Source organism: Haemaphysalis longicornis, unplaced genomic scaffold (genome assembly GCF_048455015.1).
Source record: "Haemaphysalis longicornis isolate Haplotype H1 unplaced genomic scaffold, Haemaphysalis longicornis Haplotype H1 scaffold_253, whole genome shotgun sequence".
NCBI classification, from domain to species: Eukaryota; Metazoa; Arthropoda; class Arachnida; order Ixodida; family Ixodidae; genus Haemaphysalis; species Haemaphysalis longicornis.
The window spans coordinates 150,195-177,144 of NW_027526316.1; the positions used below are offsets into that span (position 1 = coordinate 150,195).

The window sequence follows — 26,950 nt, forward strand, 5'->3', positions numbered from 1 at the left end:
TTCATTGCCACCTTGTTTCAACACGGACGCGCTGCTAAAGCGTGGCGTATAAGAAGCAACGGCCAACTTTGGTTCATAAGCGCCGAACTGACTGAGCAGAAATTGCCGCTGTACGTTACGAAGCTCCCATTGCGGCATCCCAGAAAGCGGTAAGCGCAGACATGTTTTGCTTTTTGGCACTATAAGGCTCTATAAGGTATTTGGCACTATAAGGCTCCTAATATGAATGCGTAGAAGATCGAAAAGGAAGCTTTACTCGCGTAAAAATGTTTCTGTCATCTGTGATAATTGCAGCCGCGAAATTCCTTTCTCGTGAAACTCGGCTACAGAGCCGAACCTAAAATAAGCATGCATTTAAAACGCGAAAAAAAAACATGGTCGATATACAAACAGGTCCATTGACTTATACGAATTTCTACGTTCGGTCGGCAGGTGACCTCCTGAGTTATTGTTCACCCATCATCAGTATAATCTTAACCTGTAGGGTGATATTCAGCATCTCAGGTAGTTAAGGTGGTGTGTTTATTTTCGAAAGACCCCACAGCAAGCCACTGTAGAGCCGCGTACGAACCTTTTGCGACAACAGTGACTGCGTTCTTGTCGAAAAGTTGTTTTTAACAGTGCTCTCTATTTATTTAGTGTCTTCGGTGATCTATAACACTAAAACTGCAATGAATGTATATTCCATTGTGAGGATGCGCAAAGTATGAATGAATTCAAGTATGTGATACTGAAATCCGTGATGCGCCGATTCTCAGAGGCAGAAGTGGTTCATGGATTCCGTTATATTACTACGTCAAGACTGTACGAGAATTGCTGAAGATTTCATACTTTTACGCTTGACTACCTAATATTCAGATAGTAGTGAAGCTTCAGGTACTTGTTGTAGTGGTTAAACATGATATGACTGTTTAAGATACGTGTAGTAAAGAAGTTGTTCAGTCATTACCTAGTACCACATTTATGGTGTGTTTTATGCACCTGCAATGCAAAGATTTACGATATATGCAGCACATTATTAAGAAAGGTAATTAGAAAAATGGGAGGATTTGAATAGTAATAGAGATACCTCCTGGAAGAAAATGGATATTTGTGTTTTTGGGTACGCATAACACCGTTATTACTGTTTATCTTGTGTGTCGCACATGTCGCTGCCCGAAGCAAGCCCCCCCACATTGACAAACATTTCAATATTGGTGATCTTTCGTTAAACATATTTATTGCCAATAACCACTATGCAGTAGTATACATAATTGGATTCTGTAGATTGTAGGACTCCGCAAATGACAAAAGGCAATTGCGAAAGGCGTACACTCATCTGCACCATTGTGGATTATGACAGGAGCTACTACTGCAGGAATTTGTTTAACAGGTGCAAAATTATTTGTAAAACCTGGGTTATCCTTTCTCGCAAAACCATCTGCAAAGGCAAGAACCCCTTGCCCTTACTGACAAAATTTAATTTGGTCGAATGTGCGAGCCCTCGCATCATTCATTTCAGAAGCTTTGAACAAATTAGCACAATTTTCCCACGCTGCAAAGTACCCTGAAGGCGCCGTACAGTAAAAACAAGTTGTCCTATGTCGCTCCTTTAGACTCTTGTTAACCCAAGTGCTTGACTAATAGCAGCTGTCGTTTTTTTTAAACGAGAACAATGAGGACAAGATCGCGTTCAACACGCCCTTCCGCACTCCGATTTGTGAACACCCCGATCCAGTACAGTGCAATGAGATCAGTAAAGAGGTCCTGATACTTTTTTTGCTGATGTTTATGTGGTGTAAATGTTTTATTGAACACTTTTCTGAGCGTTTTATGGCTCAGTTTTAAAACCGGCAGTTACTCTCGGGTGCGAGAGGAAGGCACGCTGGATAGACAGACTGGGACAGGTTTGGCGCTTTGTTAGCCAGGAATATATTAGCGTCACAGCGGGTCCTGCAAGAAATGTCAGTAGGTATGCTGCACCTCAACGCTGTAAACGCAGTTTCAAGGTAGGCGGTGGGTAAGGAAAATATGCCCTTTCGGGTGAGCTCAATTGAAATAAACTTACAAATTTTGTCGCGGTCACTCTTGTTTTCCGGTTCATTCCAAGCCAATAAAAGATCATACCAAAAAAATTTGCTATAATCACAGTACAATGCCAGCAGCGGTCTTCAAAACAGGTATTAAAAACTAATCAGCCATTTTTTGGAGGATATTGAAGGTTCAGCTAAGCTAATACCTCATTCCAATCTTTCGCCGCAAGGATTCTATAAGAATGGTGCCTGGTGTGGTGGCTTCGGTGATTTGCTTGACAGCCGCAATGGTGTTGGCTGCGCCTCAAGAGAAGATGGGATTGTCAGGTATGTAAAAAGGTAACCAAAAATTGAAAATAAATTCTAACGCAAGCACAAGAGTCAAAAACCATGCGCAGCTAGGCATGTGCGCCACCATAACTGTGCACGCAGACGTTAACGATAAAAGTTCGAAAAATCAACGTTCCGAAATTTGCTTAAGTATGCAAAGACGAGACAACTAACAAAAGTATTCTTGCTGTACGGAGCTGCCTGATTTGCACTAGCAAAGCATCGACGTTGGAGATACCGAACCTACGCCTCGTGTTTCCGCGTGCTGTGGTCAAGTGTAAGAGATAAGTTTACCTCTCTACGGTTACCCTGTCATGCGCCACAAGCTTGACCATTTTAGGAGTGTTCATTTGTACCTCTGGCGAGAAAATCGTCCGTCTTATTTCTTTTCGAAAGTTGTTGCAAATACATATGGCTAAAAACAAGACAAAATTGTCCCCCTCCCAAAACCTACAAGCATGCAGGGTACACGGCACGAAAAACAAACCGCGAAACCACGAAGGTCACATTACGTTTGCTTAGCTTTGGCCCAAAAGCACTACACGAGCGTCGATGTGTATGTAGAGGAGGGATACTGAATTAGAATACCCTGTTTACGTGGGGTATGACCATGCTTTGTGCATAACAATGCCGTGCACCGCTCGCTGCGATAAAAACGACCGGGTTTAGCCCTGGCAACAATGCAAAACAAGGCGAAAGTTGCGTGAATTCTTTCGTCTGAACGGCAGTCGAATAATGTTCAAGTCAGCAATTTACAGCGCAAACACACGAAGGACAAACAAGAAGAACGTTACACCAAAAGCGCTGTGGCGCAGCGCTTGTGGTGCGGCGTTGTTTTTCTTTGTGCTTCGCGCATCTGCGCTGTAAATTCTTGGCATGAACCTACAAGCCCGACTAGTTTTTAGTGTACGTTCAAGTCCGTCGGTATTAAACTCCTTGTGGAGTTCTTTTTACGAACACAGGATTGAGAATGCGCGAACAGATTGATAAACATTTTGACTGAAAGAACTAAATCGGTTGAAAAGCCGTTTCATAAATCCCTGTGGCCCACGCGTCAAAGGGTATGTTCGCACGCCGATTAGCTTGACTCAAATTTTGGACACCTTCCACGCATGTGTGGTTTAAGCTGTTCGAGTGAAGGCGCTTTCATCCTTCTTTTCTCTATTTGCATTTTGTTTATTTCCATTACCGATAAAAAGAGCCTTGGCGGGTCACATTTATTAGCCGCACACTCAATCTGAAATTTTGGAAGCTTGAACTTTAGGCTGGAGACCTTCCACGCAACATCGCTCATTGCCCGCGAAGCTGCGGGTAGCGCTTGAAAACGCGTGACCTGAACGCGATTGGCGGAGCGTCGAAGTGGCACACACCCAAGTCTGCGTTCCCGCTGGGCCCCAGCAGTTCGCGGCCTCCTTATCAACCGTGATGGTGTTGCAGATGCTTCGTCATACATTAATAAAGCACAATGTTCAGGAATCGACTAGCTTTTCGCTAAAGAAATGGCTCACTAAGAACAGCACGGGTTCTTTGTGGTCCTCTCCACGTCACCCCTGGCAGCAGCAGGCTTTGCGCGACGTGCTGAGAAATCATGTCCTATAATGTCAGCGCACCTCACACCGCTGTCCTCGCTTCCGTAGTGCATGATTCACAAATGGTACGGCTTTCATAACGAACGCCACGGGATTTCATGTGGTAATGAATCCTATTTTACCTTCGTTATTCTGTTTAGGAGGCGCCGAAACCTGGGGTGTAGGCTGCGGGTGTGTTCCTCTGGGCGTCCGTGAAGCACCAACCACCTACACATACAATACTACGAAGACTTGGGCAGACCGAACAGTTCAGTTCGAAATATCTATAAATTTGAATTGTTCAAGTTCTAATTAGGAACTTTCACTCTACTTATTCGCGACCATAGCCAGCGTGGAAGGTGGCAAATTAAAGCCGTACTGTTGGGACTGGTACCTTTTATACACATATCCCTCGCGAACCAACAGCCATGTCACTTTACAGTGTCGCTGTTTCACCATGTCAATTATAGGTCGATGTTTACTCACGCCCAACTCAATCCATCCTAATTCACCTAACTCCCAATAACCCATCTTAACCCACTCTGATCCTCCCAAGTCACCTTAAACCCACCTTAGTGCGCCAGCCCCTACATTAACTCGTAATTTTGCACCTTCTTTTTCCGAATTAACAATAAATATCCTATTGTGTTTGTTACACCTTAATTCTTTCTTTACTAATAAATACTATCTTGATGATAGTGATGATGATAATAAGGCTGTGCCAACTGCAGAACGAAAGCCTCTCCCAAAGAGGCTTTCGTACTACCATTCACTCTTTATTATGATTCTGTTTTATTTGCACTAATACATATTAATTCCTGTACACTCTTAGTCCGCCTTAGTCCACCGTAATCCAATCTTGGGCCCCTGGCGCTTTGTGGTATAATCTCAAGTAAGGGGCACACATGAGTTTGGGCCACATTCCCCTTTTTTGGACTAATAATGCGAAAAAAAAGAAGTCCATGTAGTAGTCGCATGCCTTTTGAAAGCACCCTCCTATTTAGCCACGTTGACGCTTGACGCGCCACCATGTCCGCAGGGTTTGCTAGCAACGAAAGATTTGTTCTGGCATTGCAATCGCGAGGGGAAGCAGCCATCAAGCTGCTTGCCCTGTACTGCGGTTCTTTGGCAAGTGGGTTCAGCGTGCACATGTACGCATGAACTGATACCGTGGGACTCATCAGCGCACAGAAACGTGTTTGAATTGTAAAAGAAAGTAATATCCGCAGAGAGCCAGGTAGATAGCGGGAAGGCAGGATGACTTACAGACTTTTCGCACTTCTATCGGCGCGTAGTAGACATTGTGTAGTTTAACGGCGCCTGATTTTATGCGTTTGTGAAAATAAGTACCCTATTCGGGCCGTGACGCAGGTTGGGTGTGAAAGCAAACGTTCGTATTTCTGACTGCCGTATTATGTTGAAAAGAGCCTGCTTGAGTTCGATATTTTTGGCTCCTTTGGCAACCCGCAGTTCTTGCGGCCCTTTTAAAGGTTAGTAACATGTAATTTAGTTATTTTCAAGTGTTCTTGTCGCGCAAGCGTACCACAACTTACCCGCAAGGCTGTTGAGCAAATCGTAATTTTTCGTGTCCGCAGTTGAAAATACAAAGAAGTTGCCGGGCACGCGCACGTGAGCACGGGTCGTGGCGACCACCCGGCGGGTAAAAAAGCCAAGAAAACGTGCGTGCCTCGCAGCGAGCGCCCTTTGTACCGGGTGCACCTTTGTCTAGTCATGCATACCCTTTAGGGGGATTGGCTAAGATCGGCAGAAAAAAAAACAACTCCAGTGTTTCCCGTCATCGTAGCAAAACTTGCTCGGAACGAGAAAGACACGCCATAGCGTATGCCCCTCCAACATGACGTGAAATATTTATCACGTCCAAAAAACGATAGAAGCTGACACTTATGGCAACAATGTTGGAGTAAACGTCGTTGCTGCAGCGGAGAATCTGCAAATCGGCTGCAATCGTGGTCTTACCGTAAAGTCCCGAAAGGACGCCCACCCAATGTACAGTGCGCGTCAGGCTTGTCTAGGGCAAGCGAGCGCACGGCTCCGGAGCATGCTCGCGACATCTGCTGATAGCTCCTGGGTTAGAGATAGCCTGCCATTGCGCGTGCGCGGATCTCGAACAGGGTCGGGCCGGTCGTCATTTCGCATGGGCCACTCTAATTTGCAGACGCCACCACCCACGAGGGGCGCTGGTCTTCCCCAGTGCCAGCCGTGAGCGGTGACAGGCACGATAAACGCGTCGTTTGACGCGGAGTAATGTCACCGCAGGCAGTTACGTAATTGTGTAAAACGACGAGCGCCAATCTTCTGAAATTCACGCGTACCAGACGGAAAGCACGCAACAAGAATTCACTGCAGCTTTCGGTTCAACCTGTTGTGCGATTACGTTGTAGTGATAATTCACCGCTTCAAATTACGCGCTTATCTTTGGTGTCACCGCTTACGGCAGGAACGCTCAAAATAAGCGCCCGTGGCGGGTGGTGGCGTCTGCAAATTTGAGAGGCCCGAGATGAACGACGACCGGCCAGAGCTTGTCCGAGATCCACGCACGCGCAATGGCAAGCTATCGCTAACCCAGCAGCTATCAGCAGATGTCGCCAGCATGCTCAGAAGCCGCGCGCTCGCTTGCCCTAGACAAGCCTGACGCGCACTGTACAGAGATACCACGTGAAAAATACGGGATGGGCGAACTTCCGGATCACGTACCAAAAACTTCAAAAATATGGCTGCAGGCGCCAACCAAAACTGCGGAGATATCGAGCAAGAATACAAGATGGGCGAACCTTCGGGAGAAAGGCGTAAAGGAAAATAAGTGACCGCGCATCAACACATGAAAAGACGATTAGCTTTTTTTTCACTGATCGGAGCTAAAGCCATCGATTTTAGGAGGTGGGCGATCTTTGGGGCATTTTGGTAAATGAATTATTACCCCCCTAAAGGGGCGTGGCCGATATTACGGGGTAGCGCGTTCTCTCGGAACTTTACGGTGAATCTTCGTGATGGCGGTGAAGGCTGCGATGCGTACAGCTTCGCTACCTCCAAGTCTTATGCGTTAGTGTGAGCTTCCTTCAATTTTTTTCATTAAGAGCCAATGTTAGAAGCACGAAGGAGGCCTTACAGGACGCTAAACGTAGTGCAACTGTCGCTGGTCGCAAGTCTGGCCACCACATCATCGCGCGACACGCGTTGCATGCCATTTTTAACGTGGGAAAAATGATTCGTGTATAGGCAGGACAACCAAATTCACCGCCCGAAAAAAAAAACTGGGGCCGTTACACGAGTTTATACGGTGTTACGATCAACCACAAATCAATCAATAAATATCTTTTGTAATATATATTCACATAATACGTGGCTGACATGCTTTGGACACTTCTTGCCTTTCTTTGGTCAGGTGAAAATGTTTGCCAGTTGTCGTACCAATAATGTCGACGCGAAGGTTATGAAAGGTCGCCTTCCAATTCGAAATATCAGAATTTCGGCTTCTTGGCCTTAATCAGGGAGTAAGTGCAAAATGCGTGGGAACCCAGCGGCGATTTCTATACGCTTCAACATTACAGAGAGCTCCATCAGTAATAGGATAAACATAATGGATTTTCTGTCATTCTCTTAAAACATTGAATATAAACTAACCTCAGCTTATAAACACACATGCACTAAACAGATGTTGAAATCTCGCATGCATTGAAAAAAAAGGGCGGATATCTGCAATATGAACAGTTACTTCGTGTCGAGAAAAAAGGCTTTTTGCTTTGCATTTCTTCAAAGAATTCTACCGTATTACCAAAAACATCTTTCCTGCAGGCACTTGCGACTTCTCGGGCCTGGATCTGGATGGAATGGTGAACACAATAGCGGACAAAATTCCTGAAGAGTATTCGCAGCCGAACCGCAAGCCGGAAGAAGTCATACCCGGTCTTTTCTTGGGCACAATCGTTTACGTGGGCTTGGACAACCTGCGGCCCTATGGTGCTGTAAAAGGATTCTGCCGAAATGGGCAAAAGTTTGCGCAAGTAGATTTGGCCACAACCGAAGGCCGGCTCAAAGCTTTCATGCCATGGATGACCTGTGCAGGTAAAAACGGGACAATCGAAGGGTATGCAAAGGCCAGGGTGACCGTCATATTCAAGGTAATTTGTTTTTGACATTGCAAATTTTGTATTAATTAAGGCCCATTCGAATGTTCTTCCGGAACCTAAGACTAGAGGCAGGAGTTTTAGTCAGAAGAAATAAAGCCTTCAGGCGCTTTTATTAGGCCCTGAGCAGGGTCATTTAGGCGTTTATGGGCGGCAAATACTATCGTTCTGCGAAATTAGGGCTTAAATCGTAACTTTTTCAGCCGAGTATTTTAGGGCAGAGTGTTGACATCCACAGAAAACAGCAGGAAAATGTTTACTGTGGAAAATGATTTTAGTTTATTCTCGAAAATAAGCAACACAAGCGCCGCTACTTCAAAGAATGCCCTTGAACCGGTAGGCGATTCGACACAAAAAGACAGGCTTAAAAGCCACAACAATCCACCCCCATTCATTTGTTTAATGGCTTGAAGTTGCACCACCTTCCAATAATTATTGGAGAGCGCAAAAGAACGGTCAACCTTTGCTGAATTTGGCTGGGCGTGCTTGTTCTTCGGAATGTTCCATGATATAAATGCATCTGGAATACAAGTTTGTTTGCTGCTCGGAAACTTTTGTGGTTTCTCTAGAACAGGGAATCCAGGAATTCTACGCCCGAGAGGGACTTAAAAGTTCCGGAATGGCTCTTTCGGCAACCGGTCCTTCAAATATGTCGGCAGACCTGTACCGCGCCTTCGAAAAGAGCTCAGGGTTCTAGTCAGACTGGCGCCAAACTCCTCAACGCTGAATGCTTTTTGCTAAGATTGTTAAAAAAGCATACGGGAGTGCCTGGTTCAGATTAATTTTAGGTTGGTTTAGGAGAGTTTATGCAGCAACTCCTAATCAGCAGAAAAGCTGTTAATACCACAGAAGTGCTTATGTTTGTAGTTTTCCGAATCACAAATCTCCCGCTGGAGTAACTGTGGGCCCTGGTAGGAATAGGCACATTAGGTAACGGTTCCTTGAAAACCCGAACGCGCCGCAAAGAATGCTATTTTTGCTCCAGTTATTTGTTCTCTGATAGAACAAAACACTCCTGTCCAGCAGAAGTTAATGACAAGCGGAGTTGCTCGGAGTAAGACCATTCAGTAGCTACGCGTTGAATACCAATTACAACGCAAGAATATTTGCAAGTAGCCCATTCAAGAAGGTTGCTGACGCTCATGAAAGTGACCAGGCACTGCAGATGGCGGCTGTCGCCACCACACCACTTGAACGAGCCACGAAGAGAAAACACAAGTTTGGTTCATTCGAAAGATTGCCTCTGTGGAATCATACTGCCTCCACTTTTAACGTAAACTTCACTCAAATAAGCTACATAATAAGGACAAAAAGTGAGCGGCCATGCGACCGAGTAGCAAATGCGATTGACGGAGGGCGGGAAAAGCAAACGCAAATTCGGCAGAGCTTATAAGTTTGCCGAACGAGCTTATTTGCGCTTAAATTTAGGGCACATTCTTTTTAAAGCCACCAGAATGGTAGGACGAAACGCTACGAAAGCAAACGTAAACATAGAAGTACCGATGCGTACTGCTGTTGGTACCGCGCACACTATGCTTGGTTTAGCTGCACAGGACTGCGGGGCTTTGGGGTTGTCTCAGACGACACTGGCCGATTGACACAAGCAACGGTGCCTGATTTCTCGAGCGAGAACTACGTTTCAGGAAACGATTATTTTCTCCCTGAACAAAAACAAGCTGGGTTGAAATACAGTAATCCCTCGTTATAACGACGTCAGCGGGACAGAACATTTTTTTCTTATAAGTGGTATTTCGATACAAGCAACAACTCGAGGGAAGCTAAAGTAATAAACTGTAATTGCGGTACAACTACGAGGAATCAAAGCACCTGTATTCAGTGTAGAAAAACTTTATTCAGGTGGAAAAAAAGGCACTGAGCTTTGAACGGTTCCTGTTCCCGCAGGTCGCGAGCAACGCCTTCTCCAATCTGACCAAACAGTGACTGGGTTCCGAACGCCTCACAGACAGCAGAGCAAATGAGGAGGAGAAGGCAGTGGCCACTTTTACAGAAGAGGAGGAGGGGGGGTTGGTGCAGGCGTCACGGAAACCTACAAGAGTTTCGCGCTGGAAAGCGTCACAAATTCCGCGACTCGAGTCCGAGATTGTTAAATGATTAACAATGAATAACCGGTCATTGTGGGTACACGCCGCAATCATGAAAACTGACCAGTTTTGCACTACGGTTTTGCATGATCACTGGACATTTTTTTCGCGAAGTGTGCAGCCGTGACGTTTTGCAAAACAAGAGTTTTTAGGCGCTCCGCTGTCGACGACACTGCTTATTCTACACTTCGAGTGTCAGTGTTCGCCCAACGTCGCGTCCACGCTATTTACCAATGTCTAGGAACAAAATTCAATGACCCTAGCACTCATTTGGACAGTTTGTGTAAAGTCAGTTGGCGCGAATCGAGCATGACGGCTCGAGAAAATCGCAGGAGAAACGCTAGCTTGTTAACCGGCCATGTTGACCGCCGGACTCGCCGCTGTATCGGCATCGCTCGGCGATGCCTCCGCTCGCCACTTCGCTCTAAGCGGGTCAAGCTCTTCGTGCGCGTCGAGTGATACTGCCTTAAATGCAAGCGTTTGGGTTGGGACCAGAAGAAAGTTTGCATAATGCGATCCCAGTCAACACAGGACTGTTCGGCCTAAATTAAGCCGGTCTACTTTGGCCGGGGATTTTCTGTCCCACCTTTTTTCCTGCAGCCATGTTAGGCACGTGTCCAAATGTGGGCCTTTGGCCGTATACGGCTGTACTCCCATGACTGTCCAACGGCCAGTGTCCGTCAGCCAGTCGACCTGCTTACGTTCATATGACCAGATTCCAGCCGTAGGGCTCGGCCATTCCAAAGCCACCCGTGTGCGGCCGCAGTACTGCCACCGTAGGAGAGCCGAGATGTGGTTGTCGGACTCCAGCCGGACTAAAGCGTCCCGAAGTACGGCCGTGCTACGGGCATTGGAGTTCAGCCACAGTACATTAAGTGTACTGCGGCTGGTCCCTGCATGTCGCGCAAGCAGATGACTCAGTCGCGCTGTGCAGCAGCACAAACCCAGCATTTTGCGTCCAATGCAGCCACATCAAAGAGAACTCGCGCGAAACCACCACCTGTCCAGCCTTCAGCGAAGCCTTGCCCAATTATCAGCGTCAGTTGACACCATAATTCATTTATTAAACACTGCTCAGAAATCGTCGTTCCTTTATTTCTGTGCCTCTTTTACTGTCGAATACAAAAAATATTCAGTTCTGTGTACAGCTGGAATAGATGTATTGTCGATGCCCTGATATCTTCTGTGGGTGGTTACCTGCAATAAACCGGAAAAGAGGGGGGCGCAGGAGGCTGTTGAATGTCACAAAGATGAAAGTGCCACTTTTAACCAATTTCATTTAGGACAATCTCTCTGAGCACTTTAATGCTCTAAATAAACTATTTTTACAACAGTTACATGACTAGAATAGTTGCATATAAAGCCGGCGCCAATGCCTTTAGGAAGCGTTTTGGTAATGCAGAAAAACTTAGGAGCATTCAATTAAATTTCCTTCACACAAAAAGTATATGCAGTATTTGCCCATTTTTCTTGCCAAGACATTTTCTACTCGATCAAATTTTCTGATGATCTTTCACAGGGCCGATCGTAGGAGAGATCGAACAAGTGCTTTCATTTTCAATCAATTTTTATGTTGTTTTCATGAGTTACGTGCACACCACTTAATAGCCCACAAGAACTTAATTTTCCTCGGATGTTGTAGTACGGTAGAAAAATTCTAGGCGCGTTGCGAATGACGCCTTGCTTCAGGTGGTTGCACTTGTATCCCTCTGTGTTCACGCAAGGAAAGGCGTAAGACAAGAGTTTTATAATTTGTTTAAAACCAATAACATAGCAATGGCAGTACTCATACAGCAAACCTTACAGACTGCATCGAATAAAACAATGAACATTTCATTGGTCAGGTTTGAATGCGTAAGGTATTCAACCCGTCTGAGGCGAACTTGCGGCTCCGGAAACTTATTTATTTATTTATTTACTTATTTGATACCTGCTCGCGTTTGCATGCATTACAGCAGGGAGATACATAACACTAAGCATCAAATACGAGACCAAATAACAAAATATTTCCACAAAGCGCGGTGAAAATCGTCATTATAAACAGTTGGTAAAATCAAATGTAGAAGATAATTATACTCTCGTACTTATTTAAGATAAAATGAAACACGCAAGGCGTCACCTTTAAAGAAAGGTTAATAATTTGCTTTAAGCTAGTGGTCCCACTTTGAGATAGGTATAATGGCGCTTGGATATACGTCTCCCCGTCTATTTCAGTTTTCGAATGATAGATATTACGAAAAAATTTCAAGCTGAGGTTTCATCTCTGATCTTTCCCGTCTTACCATTCAAGTTTTGTTTTACTTTCCCTCATGCTAAGTTGACAGTGCCAATTACCTAATACGAATCGGACTTCCCTATTCTGTATGTTTTCGAGCGTATAAACCAGCTCTTTGGTGTAAGGATCCCAGAAAACACATGCGTACTCCAACATTGAGAGCACATGAGTGAAATACGGTTGTATTTTCAAGGTCGATGGAGGTTCGCTCAAATTTTATCTCAGAAAGCCAAAAACACGTGCAGCCGTAACTTTTGTGTTGTGAACGTGCCTATTTAGCCTCTAACCTCTCATTAAATAAACTCCTAGTTATTTATATTCCGCGGCCGTTCCTAAAGCAGCGTTGTTTACGGTATACGTATCCAATTGGAATGGAGGTTTTCTTGTAAAGGTGACTTTAACACACTTTTAACAATCAATGACTTTTCTGAATCAGCATACCAGAATGTTATTAAATTAGAATCATACTGCAGGTATTCGGAATCACGTTCATTCGTTATACTCCTGTAAACTACGCAGTCATTCGCGAACATTTTAGACAAAGATTTGAGGCGAATAGTAATAGCATTTATATATAAAAGAAACAAAAGAGGGTGCGCAACTGACCCTTGGGGAATTCCTGAGGTCACGGGAACATATCCGGAAGAACAACCATTGAGAGCGACCGACTGCTGTCTTAGAGAGATATACTCGACTATCCATGCAATAACGGAATAATTCAGTTTATACCCCGCAATGTACTAAGAATAAACTGATATGGAATACCTCCAAATGCTTTTTTGCAGTACAAGAAAATACAGTCGACTACTTTAAGTTTATCTACTGCTGAGCCAAATCGTGCGTGAACTCAACAAGCTGCGATGAGCAAGAAAAACCCGATGAAATCCGTGTTTGCTACGATGCTGGCGATTATGGTTAAACAAATGAGTCATTTCTGAAGTGTAGCTGAGCTTACCTTTAAACACCGCAACTAAATTAACATCCAGGCTTCGTCATTCACATGGCTCTGTTGTTAAGGCAAATTTAAAATAACACGTATTTCTAAATTGTCACTCATAAAATCCCGTAAAGCAGGGTACCAAGTTGAGCCTACAAATGCACGAGCTTAGCCTCTTCTACGTTTATCACCAACAAAATAGTGCAGCATTGTTTTTCGCAGTATTATTGTAAGAAGAATAGCCACAAACTTGCGCTTTTGCGCGCCCTTGCCTTTCTTTGGTGTGAAATCCTCGACATGGTGCCGGTTGAGCTCCTGCGTGGTGGCCGCTTGCTCGACGCCCTTTAAGGCCAGTTATTTTCGGTGAAACACCGCCATCTCGGGTCGAGCATCTCTGCCGGGTGGGTGTCTCCAATGGTCTCCATTTCGTGAGTGGGCGAATAGCCTCTAGCTGATGAGTCGACGAAACCGGCGGGTGAGGCGTGGTAGCGGCTAAGACTGGCAAGGCTTAGCTCACCCCTCGGTGTGGCAGTCTTCTTGTGGCAAGAAATCGCATTCCGATGGCCTGAAAGGTTCCCCGGTAATGTTCAGTGAGTCCTTGCACCTTGCCTGTTCACTTAGAACACTCATTACTGTTTTACAAACGAAGTTGGTTCATTTAAAACTTAGAAAAACCGAGCGGATAAAAAAGAACGTCTGCATCATTCGGCTCCCTAGCGGCTCTTTCTTCACCCAGGGAAAAACTGGTCCTACACCGGCGGGACTCCTTCCAAACACGTCTGTGCATGAATTCTCGGCGCCCAGACCCGTGCTGTTTTTCGGCTGTACGCCGCTTACCGAAAGAATGACGTATACCCTGAGACCTTACGTAGGCTGGTCTCCGCTTGAACACCGGTTGCCAAAAATTCTGCGGCCGTTCGCTTGCCGTAATTCGGCCGAGGACCGCTAACCGAATGAAAAATGTACATTCCGGATCCGTGCGTCGGCCGGTCTCCTGTATAACACCGGTTGCCCGAAGTAGACGAATATTCGGCCGCTGTTGAAAGAGCGAATGGGGGGCAGCCGCGCTCCGGCCGGTCTCTTTTCGAACACCAACTGCCACAAGAATACGGGTATTCTGTGTCCGGTCACTTGCCGTGCTTCGGCTGAACACCGCTTCCCGAAGGAAAAACGGATGCCCTAAAGCCGTACTTCGGCCGTTCTCTTTCTCCACATTGGCCGCCGAGAGTGAACTGAATATTAGGCAGCCGGAGAGCTGCCGTTGTGCGGCTGAACACGGGCGGCCGGAGAAATACCGAAGCGCTGGTTGCGGAATGTTGGCCGCTCATCGTGTGATCAGTGGCTGCCAGAACCTGGATGCTGGCCGGACATGCCTGAAAGCGGCCATAGACGGGCCGGTGTTGGGACACACTTTCTGTGCCGCCTGGGATATTTCGAGTGAAGCGATTTCGTTATATCGAGGGAGTACTGTATGCTCAAGAAGACCCCAAAGGGGGAAAACGCCTTGTTGCGGTATGGTGGCGCCTTCTAGGTTCACTAGCGTCAAACAATGCTTCCCAATCGGGTACAGAGCGGTCGGGTCCTGTGATGTCATTGCAGAGCATGGAAACGAAAATGAAGCGAGAAAATGATAATTTTAACTGCAATTTTTTTTCTCAGTGAAGAAAGCATCGTTTGCATTCGGAAAAGCGCTGGGGGCACTATAAAACACGAAATCTCTGGAATACCACAAACTTGCATTTTGTCTTGATGGCTCCTTTAAAAAGAGCCGAGGTGTTCGTTCTGTTTTTTCTGTCTCTCCTTCCTTCTTCGTGCTGCACGTGCTGCATCTTCACAGTCGGCGGTGTATTTACCCGTGATCGGTAGCAGAGTGTGCACGTGTTCGTGGCGTCAAATATATAGCTTTTTGTCAGGTATTCCCGTGGTTTTCTTTTGGGGGGCGACTTATATAGGGAGCGGGGCATACGTGGCTGCGTTGTGTTCATCTCCTTGTTTTTTGTTTTATTTGAAAGATATATAAGGCATGATGGCAAAAGTTTTCTCCCTTTCACAAGTTTTCACAAGGATTATGCTTACAAACGGCGTGGGACGAACGCCAGGTATTAGGTTTGTGAAGGTTGAAGAGTACCAGCAGAAAATGGAGTCCAAAAACACCTGAGAGGCATCTGAAACAAAAAAAACGCATGTTATGCGCTACAAAGCCAATACAGGCACAAGCCTGAAAATAGGCACCTATGGGCACAATAAATCGTTGCTTAAAATTTTTCCCATCCCTTAGGATAAGCTTACAGATTGCTTACTCTCGATGCCGCCTCAAAAAAAAAAAAAAAAGGAACTGGACATTTGCTTAAAGTTTCGGTCTCTAGTTTTGAAGGATACCGCACTTTTTAGTATGTAGGTTAAACGTGTGCAACAAGGCACAAATTATTTGCTTATGAGAATGCGCTAGTTCCCGAAAAACCCCGGGTTCGGAGCAGTACTTAGTGCAGGGTGCCTCCCTCTCACCCGTGCTCATATAGGGTTTGAGTCTAGGTTTCGCCCCTCCATTGCATCATATCACTCGATGTAAGATAAATTGGCAAGTAGGCTCGCCCGAAGGTTTTTTTAAAGGTGTTCGTGGGCAACGACCCGTAGGCCTGGCCGGTTGCAGCCTCTGCAGAATAAAAGCTTTGTGTAAAAGGCGGTACAAACAACCGTAATTACAATCTTAATTGCTCTGGTTTTGATTGACCGGAACGTTCAAAAAACAGTGAGAATTTGTGCGTAAAACAAGTAAATTCATCCTAAAGAGACGTTGGGGGGCAGATAACTCTCAGTATTTTGTATGGCGTCAAGAGAAGCATTTCTCCCAAGCGTGAATGCGGTGCTATGGCGGTAGCATTGGAGCTTGCCTGGAATTCCGGTAAAAGCTTGCTTGCTTCCGCGTTGCTTCCAAGTTTCCTGTGGTAGCGTCTAAATCGACTTAGTATACCGAGCAGCTGTTTCCTTTGCGTTAGGTGCATAAGCAAAAGTAGTATAAAAGTGTCACTTGTTGTCTCAGTGCTTCGATTGATTTTAGGGTTTACCGGGCCGACGCAACGCAGGTGATGAGGCGTGCCGTAGTGGAGGGCTCCGGACTAATGTTGACCACCTGGGGATCTTTAACGTGCGTCGAAATCTCGAACAAACGGGCGTTTTTGCTTTTCGCCTCCATCAGAAAAGCGGCCGCCGCGGACTGGAACCGAACCCGCGACCTCGTGCTCAGGAGAGCAACGCCATAGCCACTGAGCCACCGCGACGGGTGATGTCTCAGTGCTAAAGGTATCGCTACATGAAGTCCGAAATGAGATTTTCCCAGAGTGCAAAGACGAATTCTGCTCATCATGGCGATTGAATTAGCTTATATTTCTGAGGGCGCACTCAGCGCGACTCTTCTCTATTTTTATCATTCCTAATGGACGCTCGGGCTGATATATAAATATCTGTACACCTATAGCTTTGATATTTCTATATATACATATACATTTGTCTGGGGCAGATTCCCATCGAGGTGTTTGTCTGAACATAGAGATTTAAATCGTTCAAATGCCAAACGCATTTCCCGGATAGCATTGTGAGTCATGGATAACGGCCGGAATTAACTCTTTTTCCACGCGCGCAAAGGGAGCCGAGTCCGGACGCGGCTGGGTACGCTTGTTTCGCTCACAAGCCGCAAGGTGGAGACCCAAGACTGACCAGACCCAATCGATCGTTCGGAATTGTAGAGTGGCTTGTATCTGATTTTTAAAGCAACCGATCCTCGAGGCCGCTGATGTAGCGACGCTCTGGTTAGGTATAGGAAAATAAGCGCCCGGGTTGATCGTGATATGCCCACGTTGCCGTTTTCCACCAGGCCTCACCTCAAGCTTAAGCAATTACATGACTAAAGCACTGGGAAGGCTAGGAATTGGGAGAAAATAGCAAGAGTTGCAGGAAAGGCTCGGTTGACCGCTGGTAGCTGACATCTTCGATATATAAGTGCGGGAGGGGATGGCCTGAACGAATTAACCTTTTCATTTTTGGACGATCACCAGCTTACGTAATAACATAGAAGTTCCAGGCACTACTGAATTCATTTTTAAAATTTTCTCTCTTCGTTTGAGGAGAAATTGGCTTACAACGAATTCATTTTCCTGTCCTCATTGACATCGTACTGTTTCATAAAACAATCATAATACAGATTCATTCACTGGTTGATATTATGAAAGTGCCGAGGAAAAGTAGATGGAATTCTCAGTCTGGGAGTATCACGGCCTTGGTTACGGCAGAAGCATCGACAAAAAAATTTCTTATTTAGACCTCTTCAAATGCCGACTGAAGTAGGCAATCCTGCCGGTGCGAAAGTTCGAAAATTTTATAGGCTATGTTAAAGGGCAGGGGACTAAAACACGATTAGCCATGACCTAAAATTGCTATTAAAACCACGTTTATCTTCAAACAACAAACTTCCGGTATTGCTAACCTAAGAATAACGTGAAGAATTTTGCGGTATGTTTTACTTGGCATAGTAATTTATAGTTATTTAAATGAGCCTTGACGACAAAATACAAGTTTGTTTTATTCGAACGATTTTGTGTTTTATAGTGCCCCCAGCGCTTGAGAGCTTAATCAATTTAGGTTAAAATTTTGATTTTCCCGCTAAATCATGTGTTTCGGTGGTCTGCAATGACATCACAGGAACCGATCGCTCTGCAGCCTAGGGGCCCTTCATTAAGGGACATTGAAGTGAATTTGTCAAGATCTCGTTTTTGCTTGCACTGCGTAGACTGGCTCAAATGAGCACACTTTTCATCGTTTATCCGGTTGACAAGTCGGTAAATATTTTACAATGCGCGATAAAAGAAAATCTACCATGCGCGATTTGCGGCGGCCACACCAACTAAAAGGCTGTGTCGACGGGAGGAGACACACCGTGATTGGACGTTATCCAAAGTTAGCATTCAAACAGGTTTCGGTTTCGGTTCTCGAAAACAACATGCTTGACATCCGACGGCATCGTTGGATGAGCATTCTCGATATATCAGCAATTGTCGTACCGCGCTTCTGCCATGTTGTCGGCTGTAAAATGCATAAGATAAGCCTCCCAGGACGGGTTCGACTCGTAGCAATCACTAGCTGAGGCCTACGCAGTGGATGAACGGCCTCTGCGCAACCGCAGACGCTCAAATGCCATGCGCTTTTCCCGCATATTCGCAGCTTGCCTCACTCATGCCTGTATCGTAAAAAGCGTGTTCGCACCATGCCAAGGGTCTGTTGATTCTGGCCTGTGCCCACTGCCCGCAAGCCGTCGGTGCTTATGGCAACAGCACGCCAACGAGAACTTGCTAGCGCGTCAGCGTCAGCCTCCTGCGTTCTGTGAACTAGTTCGTGGAGCAGTAAACGTTACGGACCAAAAAAAGGGGAACTCAGCATAGAAAACATCGGCCGAAAACGAAAAAGTCCACTTACAAAAAAAAAAGAATTTGTACCATCGGGGATTCGAACTCGTGACTTCCAAAACATTTGCAAACTTACCTAGCGCTCCAGGCCACTCGGCAACAATCGAGCTCTATTTTTTTCTTTATTGCATGGGAAACTAGCCCGAATAGCTTAAAGTCCCACCCTAACTACAATAACCCCGCATTCACTAATACATTTTAAAAGTCGGCAGGCCCACACACGCTTCAAGAAGATGAAACCAGTTCGGCGGCTGCGATTGCGCCGCATAGACACTGTACACAAGCGCACATTGTTCGCGAAAAATTGACTTAGTTCCACGAGGTTCCTCGGCATGGCGGTCAATCATGCGACACTTCCATAGGCTAAACAATCCTATCAGCACGAAAAGTTCATATGGCACGGAACAGTTCTTCATCACTGGCAGGAATCGTATACTGTAAGGGGTGATGTTTATGTCCTTTTTAAGAGTCCGCTGCAGAACATCCCAAAAAACACACCATCCCGACATAAAACAAAGCAGTGATAAATTGTCTCCGGCTGGTTACACAAGCGACAGTTAACAGACCAAGGCACACATACACCTTTACTATTGAGCCATGTTTTAACAGGCAACGTTCATGTGTGCAACTTAAAAAAGAAAGTTTATTGCAGCCGCTTGGATGCACATTTTCTTGACGCGCTTTAACACACTGTCATCTAAAAACATCAGATATGGTTGACGGTAAATGGGCACTGCAAATAAAGTTTCAATTAAAATGCGCGTCAATTCTTTCCTGGAGAGACCATACAAATACTCGAGAGAAAAACGCACAATAAGAAACTTGAAAGTGTCAGCAACCTCTTTCAGAAAGCCCAAAAGCGCCCTAGGATTCGCGGGGTGGGTTGGAGCAAATAAAAAAGTTAAATGAGCACTCAATGTATGCTGAATAAAAACTTTTAAAAACGGATGATCAGCCGTTTTGATAAAAGAGAACCGCGAAACGAGCTGGTGTACAAACAAATGCACCAATCCAACACCAGCAGACCTTAACGGGAGGAAGAGGTTATCGCGGCGCATGGGCTCCCACTTGGATCGCCATACGAAGGTATACAATACTCTGTGAAATTTTTGAACGTTTTTTCGTGCGCAACTAAGGACCTGCAGAACATAAACAAGTTTGGAGACAAGATATACATTACACAGTTCTGCACGCGCAAATATAGACAGCTCCCGCCCCATTCATGCTTGCGTTTTACGCTTCACTACAGTAAGTGCAGAAGACCAATGAGGTCCACTGTTCCGAATGTGATGTAGAGGAACCCCAAGGTAGTGTATTGTTTCAGAGTCCCATGTTATGCTTCCACATTGACGTGGCTGCGTACCCCACCAGCCCTTTCAAAAACCTCTTGATTTTTCAAGGTTCACCTTAACACCACTCACATCGCAAAACCGCTGTATCAGCATCATTACCTCCAAAACACTTTTCTTGTCCGTACAAAAAAAGGCAAGGTCATCTGCATAGGCTAAAACTTTGACTTCATAGTTTTCTAGTGAGAAATCATGAATGGCACTGCTTTGGAAAATACTAATGCACAGGGGCCCAAGGTACAAACTGAATAAAAGGGGTGACAACGGGCAACCTTGCCGTACGGAAGATCTAATGGGAATAGGTCTAGAGAGTTCGCGATTTATAATCAACTGGGTCGTACAGCTTTTATAACAGAGAGATATGCCTTTATACAAGGCTTCCCCAAGCCCAGGTGACTCTAGAACAGCAAAAGGAAAGGATGGCTAACCCTCTCGAATGCTTTGGCAAGATCAATTTGAAGGAGCGCAACCTGCCCAGCACCATCGGATACGCCCTCCAGGACTGAACGAGCAATATGGATGTTGGTCTGAATGCTCCGTCCCTGAATACCGCAAGTCTGGTGCGAACCTATCAGACTTGGGATTACAATCTGTAAGCTGCTTGCCAGCACCTTCGCGAATATCGTGTAATCCACGTTACACATAGCTATCGGCCTGTAGCCATCAACGCTTTTCAACTTTTCTGCGTTGTCACTTTTCGGGATTAGTACAGCATAACCTCGGTAAAATGTAGGAGGCAGGACATCTAGTTCATAGGCCTTTGTAAATACCTCATGTAAGGCAGGTGCCAGAATACTCGAGAATTTTTGGTAGAACTCCGAAGTGAGGCCATCAGGTCCAGGTGACTTATGGGTTTGCAGGTTTGAAATGGGAATTTACACTTCTTGAAGCGTTATTGGTCCTTCTACAAGAACCCGCTCATCGTCACTGCGCTTAGGAAAAGGCTGGAGGAATACATTAAAATCAGGTGTACTACAGGTACCCGTGTTGCCATTAAACCGTTTTTCATAATGGGCACAAAATGCTCCAAATATACTGCGGCTGTCAGAGTAGCTTTCGCCGCCATACTCAATTTTGAGTATAACTTTTTCTAGTGCTGTCTGCTTTTCATCTCCAAATCCACATCGGGTTGGCTGCTCCTGCAAAAATCTACGCGTTCTCGATCGAACAACGGCTCCCCGATATTTTTTTGTCATATGCTGCTGCATTTGAGCTTTAACATTGCATATTTCATCACAAAATGTCCCGGCCTCAGCTCTTTCCGCCTCATGCGATTGCATCAAGGAACTGCGGAGTTCACGCATGTGAAGTCGCTTCAAAAAGGATGACCGAGCCAACGCCTCTATAGCTACGTTTTTGATTTCTTGTTTAAAAAGGTCCCATTTTTGGAAAATACTCAGGCTTGAAAGTTCAAATGTATCGTTCAAGCGCTGTTAACGTTGGAAATATAAAGTATATAATGTATAAGCAGTTTACACTTTTATTTAGTTTTAGCATTTCAAGCAGCTTAGGGGACTATTTGTTGTATTGCGCACGTGCAGTAATCGTCCCCCAAGTTTCCACAATATGTCACATCTAGCATTTACTAGAAGGAAAAGCGTTCGCAGATGCGTAGTCGTGCTGCTGACCGCTGTGCTTGTTCGCCCAGCACAAAAAAGTGCTTCCTGCACCCGAGTTTCACGCTGTACGGTAAAAGTATCAGTTGATTTTATTTCTTTATTACCTGTATTGACTTCGCTGACTCTTCCCCCGCCTTCAAGTGGCCTACTAGCGTACCAGTCATCGAAGCGCCGCCTTGTGCGCTTGTGCCGCGCTTGTGTGTGGCGACCTTGACCTGTATCTAGATACAGTGTACAAACTAACAAAGTAAAGACAGGGACATTTTTCCATTCACAAACGTGTCGTGGCTTCGTTTCAACTGAGCGAACGAATTGCGACGACCCGTCGGCGGCCAGTGGACTAAACGCTGGGCCGACTGACTCTGCCGGAGGGTCGGCGAGCCGTGCAGTAGCGCAGCCAATTGCCAGCTCATCTCCTCCTGACGTCACACTTAAACGCCACAGAAACTGTACGAGGGTGCAGAGGGAAGACAGTATTTTCCAATTGATTTTTCTACTAAATAAATTCGCGCAAACGCGCTCAGAGTGGTTGAAACAGGGCCTAGGGACTCCGGACTACAATTTGCGCTCGTAATACCGCAATGTTTAAAAAAATCTTCAGTGTCTCTTTAACGCGTACTGCGCACAGGGTGGAGACACGCATACGCTGGCGCCGCCGTTTTGGGTCACTCGCTCGCTGCCGAAGCAAGCCATTGCAAGGTAAATATAACTGGTAGCGAAGCTTCCATAGAAGCCCATACGTTCAGAAAATGGCGGCTCTTAAGCTGCTCATGGGGCTTAGCGCCATCTGTGTGAGGAGGGAACACTTCCGGCGGAAGAAAAAATAAACAGGATGTGACGCAAGATCCGGCCAGAAAGTGACGTCATTTTGGTGGCATTAGCGGGAATATTTGACTTCAAAATAGCCTTAGCAGGCCTCTGAACGCTGAGGGCTCATGTCATTGCCATCTGACGCAAGATGGCGAGCCCTTGGCGTGTGTGCTTCAAGTCAACGCCAGCTTTTACTCGTGAATAGAGAAACGGACTTTAGCATACTGTCGTATGATTCGCCTCGGTGTTTATAAAAACATCTTGCATCTTCTCTGAACCTTTATTCTGTATTCATGCCTTCCACTGCGGTATAAACGCAATCAGTTGTTTATTTTGATTGCAGTGGGTGGCAAACGTACCCCCTCCCCCAACCCCGACGGGAATTTTTTTTCTGTCTTGTGATACAGAGCACAAAATGACACTTGACCACTGTCCCCGGCCCCCCTTTCATATAACAAACGTGCCCACTCCTTACCCCGATACCAATTTCTACCAACGCCACTGCTGGGTTTAATTGCGTTGCACATACGCAGGTTGCGTGCGTGCCTTAAGTATAGATTAAAGTTATATAATGCTTGCTCAGTTTCTGTACTTCTGTACTAAAGAAGAAATAACGCATAGTCATGCTATAATCAAGACATTTGAATTTTATTCCAGGATAAACATAAAACAAATTTAACACACTGCACAAAATCAGCACGTATACAAAAGTACAAAATGTTCGTGGGCATTACATGCATTATGATTTTCCTTACAAGCCGAAAAATTGACTTTACCCGTAACACATAGCATCATGAGCAATTGAAGCGTCAACAGCAGAACTACTTCAAAACAAGAGAAAAGAACTAGGCACTAAATCTTGACGCAGAAAACCGGGCTGCAGGAATGCCGATTCACGAAAGTGCAGCGAGCACACCGCAGCTGTCCCAGCGTCTTATCAAGTAGACATGGGTTTCTACGTAAGTTCCCTCAGCATTCACGCCTGCAATTTCCTTGTTGCATTATTAGGCAAGTGTAGCAACAGATAAGTAAAGAGAGGAAAAATGGATCAATTCAAACGAAAGCGACGGCAGTATCTAAAAGCACATAGCAGAAAATATCTGGCAGCAGCGCAGCACGAAGCAGCACAACACAGTACTGCAATGGAAATAATGCTTGCGCATACAAGTGCAGGAAGCAACGAGCCCTACAAGCGTTGTAATGCAATAGAGAAGACACTGAGATACACAATTAAAGCGACTCGTTCAAATTCGAGTGGTACTACGCTTAGAAGTCCTAAAGTAATTGACACCACTTGCTCCGAGCCAGCCTGAGGTGAAATCAAGAGATAACTTTGACATAACAAAGCTTTAGACCCATTTTTTTCGAAGCACCACCCCGTCCCCTTACACAATCCCCGTGCACGCATTACCAGTACTATATTTTCGCGTTACCTGTGGAAATGAGAGGAAAATGGTGCAGTAAAACGCCAGGCGTACAGGAGTTGCTGTTGCAACCTTTTAAAGCACATCGTTTCCGTAGGTACCGAGGAAAGCTCCGCTCCAACCGTTGGCAGCATCGTCCCGTAGTTCACCGTGCCTGCCGGGCACGGTACTAAACGTGTTCACCGACAAGTGCACACCAAATTAACAAGGAAAAACGAATGCAAATCCGCACCACCAAAACACGCGAGGGGCGTTTTTCAGCCGACGAACTTTAGGAGCGCCTTTGCGCGCACTACAAGGACTGCATCACAGAGCAATGACATATGTGCCACTCTTCAGAGGGCGCTACAAAAAAGGTTTTTGAAAATGAACAGCATTTTCATAAATTATTTACACACTGTGCCTGAATAAATTGTGATTCAGAAATAAGTATCGTTCGTAAAATATAAATGTTGTTTTATTGTTGAACAAAACATGGTTTTTTGTTACTAGTGTTTGTTCCCTCCTCACCTAGTCGCGCTTCAATCGCCACTCCCATGAGCCCCCATGCTGATGTCGCTAGCAATAGGTTCTGAACCGCTTTTCGCCGGAAGTTTCGCTACCATTTATATTTACCTTGGCCATTGTATCAAAACCGCGCTAAAATTAACGCCGCAACGCGGTTTACTGACAAAGTTTGAATCATCTTATCTGTTTCGCGTTGCTGGCTCTCCTGGGAAACGAAAAGAACCAGGCGTTGAGCACGTTGAGCCAATTGCAGTGGCACGGGGCCGTTCAAAAGGTGTCTCCACCCTGTACGGCGGCTCTGGCAGGTACTCGGGCGTTTGTTTACTCGACTTAACCTAGGTGGCGCCACCATACCGCGGCAAGCTGTTTTCTGCCTTTGGTTTTTTTTACCGTATTTTAACATGGTTTGTTTCGTGAAACATAGTGCTCGCTCGACAAATATTGTCACGTAAGACACGGTTTCTTGCGTCGATTGGCCAGAGTTCTGATACAACCCAAAAGCACCGCAGTGCTGTGCAGCTAAATCAAGCATAGTGCGCGCGTACCAACAGCAGTAAGCATCAGTACGACTATGTTTACATGTGCTTTCCTGACTTCCACTGTTTGTCCGTTTGTCCCACCATTCTTATTGGTTTAAAAAGAATGTGCCCTATATTAGAACACAAAGAGCTCGTTCTGCAAGCTTATAAGCTCAGCCTAATTTGCGTTTGCTTTTGCCGGCCTCCGGCAATCTCATAGCAGGCTGGTATGACATCATAGGATCTGTTGCGGGAAATGAGCGAGTGGGTCTCATGGCCATTCCCTTTTTTTCTAAGTATATAGCTTATTTGAGTGAAGTTTAGGTTAAAACTGGTGTCAGTATGATTCTAACGATGCCGTCTTTTGAATGAACCAAACTTGTGTTTTTTCTTCATTCTGAAACTCCGTGCTAACTAGAAGGCGGCGCAGCCTTTTGTGAGCACATATTTTCGCACGCTTTGTACAGGTGGAGGACCCGGCGCTTGATGAAAGGAGAAATACGGCAACAGGATCCCGTCTGGTGCAAGAACTGCACCCGCAGCTGGTTTCGTTAGATGATCTGCAACTAAGAATCAGAGGGGCCGGAGAAATCGTCGAAACAGCGGCCTCCATCCTCGGAAAACTCATTCCTCAACCTCAGCAAGATTTCTGGTTTCAAATGATGACGTGGAGGCTTGGAAACATCGTGAACGAAATAACGGCGGCCTGACGTCTACAACCTTTTTACACATCCGTGTGGTGTCATGCGCAGTGCTAAATATCATTGTATACCTTGTATTCAAAAACGCTTCCATGATTTGTATTATAATTTGTAATATGATATAAAAGTTGAGGCCTTTCACGTGCACTTGTCGTTCTGTGTGAAAATGGTCTTCCTTGTTTTACGGTTGTAATAATTTTTTTCTCAATTTAAAAGATATCCAACTACTAAATACGGTGAGCATTGAATTTTTTAAACTGAAAAAATAATGGGATATCTATTCATTTACTTAGAAATTTTAAGGGCGTAAGTGTGGTTGAAATGATTCCAAAAATAGGTTTGAGAATGATTTCGTGGACTTCGTCTTCCTATCTTATAATTTTGGTTAGGAAAAGTAACCAGGAGGAATATGTAGTGTTGGTTTGTACCGGAAGGATATCATTGCGTACGTTATGGATATTCTGTTAGCAGGAAATGGATGGATCCTTCTATAAGAGAAGACTTTTTCGAAAAATGCAAAAAGATCACGATAGCATTCTGTGAGTTCTCTGCTGAGGCGCGGTACACATTCATCATCATCATCATCTACCTATCTACACCCACTGCTGGACAAAGGCCTTTCCAAACGATGTGCCATTGTCACGGTCCTGTCCTAAGTGCCACCAATTTATCCCCACAAACTTCTTGATCTCGCCTGCCATATAAAATTCTCCAGCCCCCTGCCACGTTTGCCTTCTCCAGGGATCCTTCCTGTTCCCCTAATGACCAGCGGTTATCTTGCCTTCTATAGAACTACGTGCCCTGCCCACCACCATTCGTTCTCAATGAGTTGTAGTACTAACGTCGTATCACGCGTTTGTCACCTGACCCACTCCGCTCTCTTTTTTCCGCTTAATGTTACACCTATCAACTTCCATCCCGTTGCTCGCTGCGTCGTTCTCAATTTAAGTTGAACCCTCTTAGTGAGCCTCCAAGTTTCTGCCCCGTAGGTGAGTACCGGTAAGATGCAGCTGTAATACACTTTCTTCTTTAGGAACAATGGTAGGCTGCCATTCATTGTCTGAGTATGCCGGCCGAAGGCGCTCCACCCCATTTTTATCGTCCTTAATATATCTGCCTCATGGGTGAGATCCATCCATCGTGTGGAAATCCATCGTGTGGAAATGGTCGATTGTTGAACAGCCTTTACGAAATTCT

The 26,950-nt window shown here is 45.5% G+C and overlaps 1 protein-coding gene and 1 pseudogene across 1 annotated transcript; one reads left to right on the plus strand and one right to left on the minus strand.

Moving 5' to 3' along the window:
* On the plus strand, positions 1-25,917 carry LOC144172721 (uncharacterized). The gene is made up of 4 exons (XM_077701334.1): positions 1-149; positions 2,243-2,339; positions 7,724-8,049; positions 25,520-25,917. Exons 2-4 carry the CDS (start codon positions 2,255-2,257, stop codon positions 25,760-25,762), a joined length of 654 nt encoding a protein of 217 aa, XP_077557460.1. The 5' UTR covers positions 1-149; positions 2,243-2,254; the 3' UTR covers positions 25,763-25,917.
* LOC144172720 (uncharacterized) lies at positions 19,014-20,949 on the minus strand (annotated as a pseudogene).
* Positions 25,918-26,950: the final 1,033 nt, after the last annotated feature.

Coding starts and splice junctions, on each gene's coding strand:
- LOC144172721 (XM_077701334.1), top strand. CDS start 2,255: ATGGTGCCTGGTGTGGTGGCTTCGGTGATTTGCTTGACAGCCGCAATG. Junction 2,340..7,723: donor AGAGAAGATGGGATTGTCAG/GTATGTAAAAAG, acceptor TCTTTCCTGCAG/GCACTTGCGACTTCTCGGGC. Junction 8,050..25,519: donor GGGTGACCGTCATATTCAAG/GTAATTTGTTTT, acceptor CGCTTTGTACAG/GTGGAGGACCCGGCGCTTGA.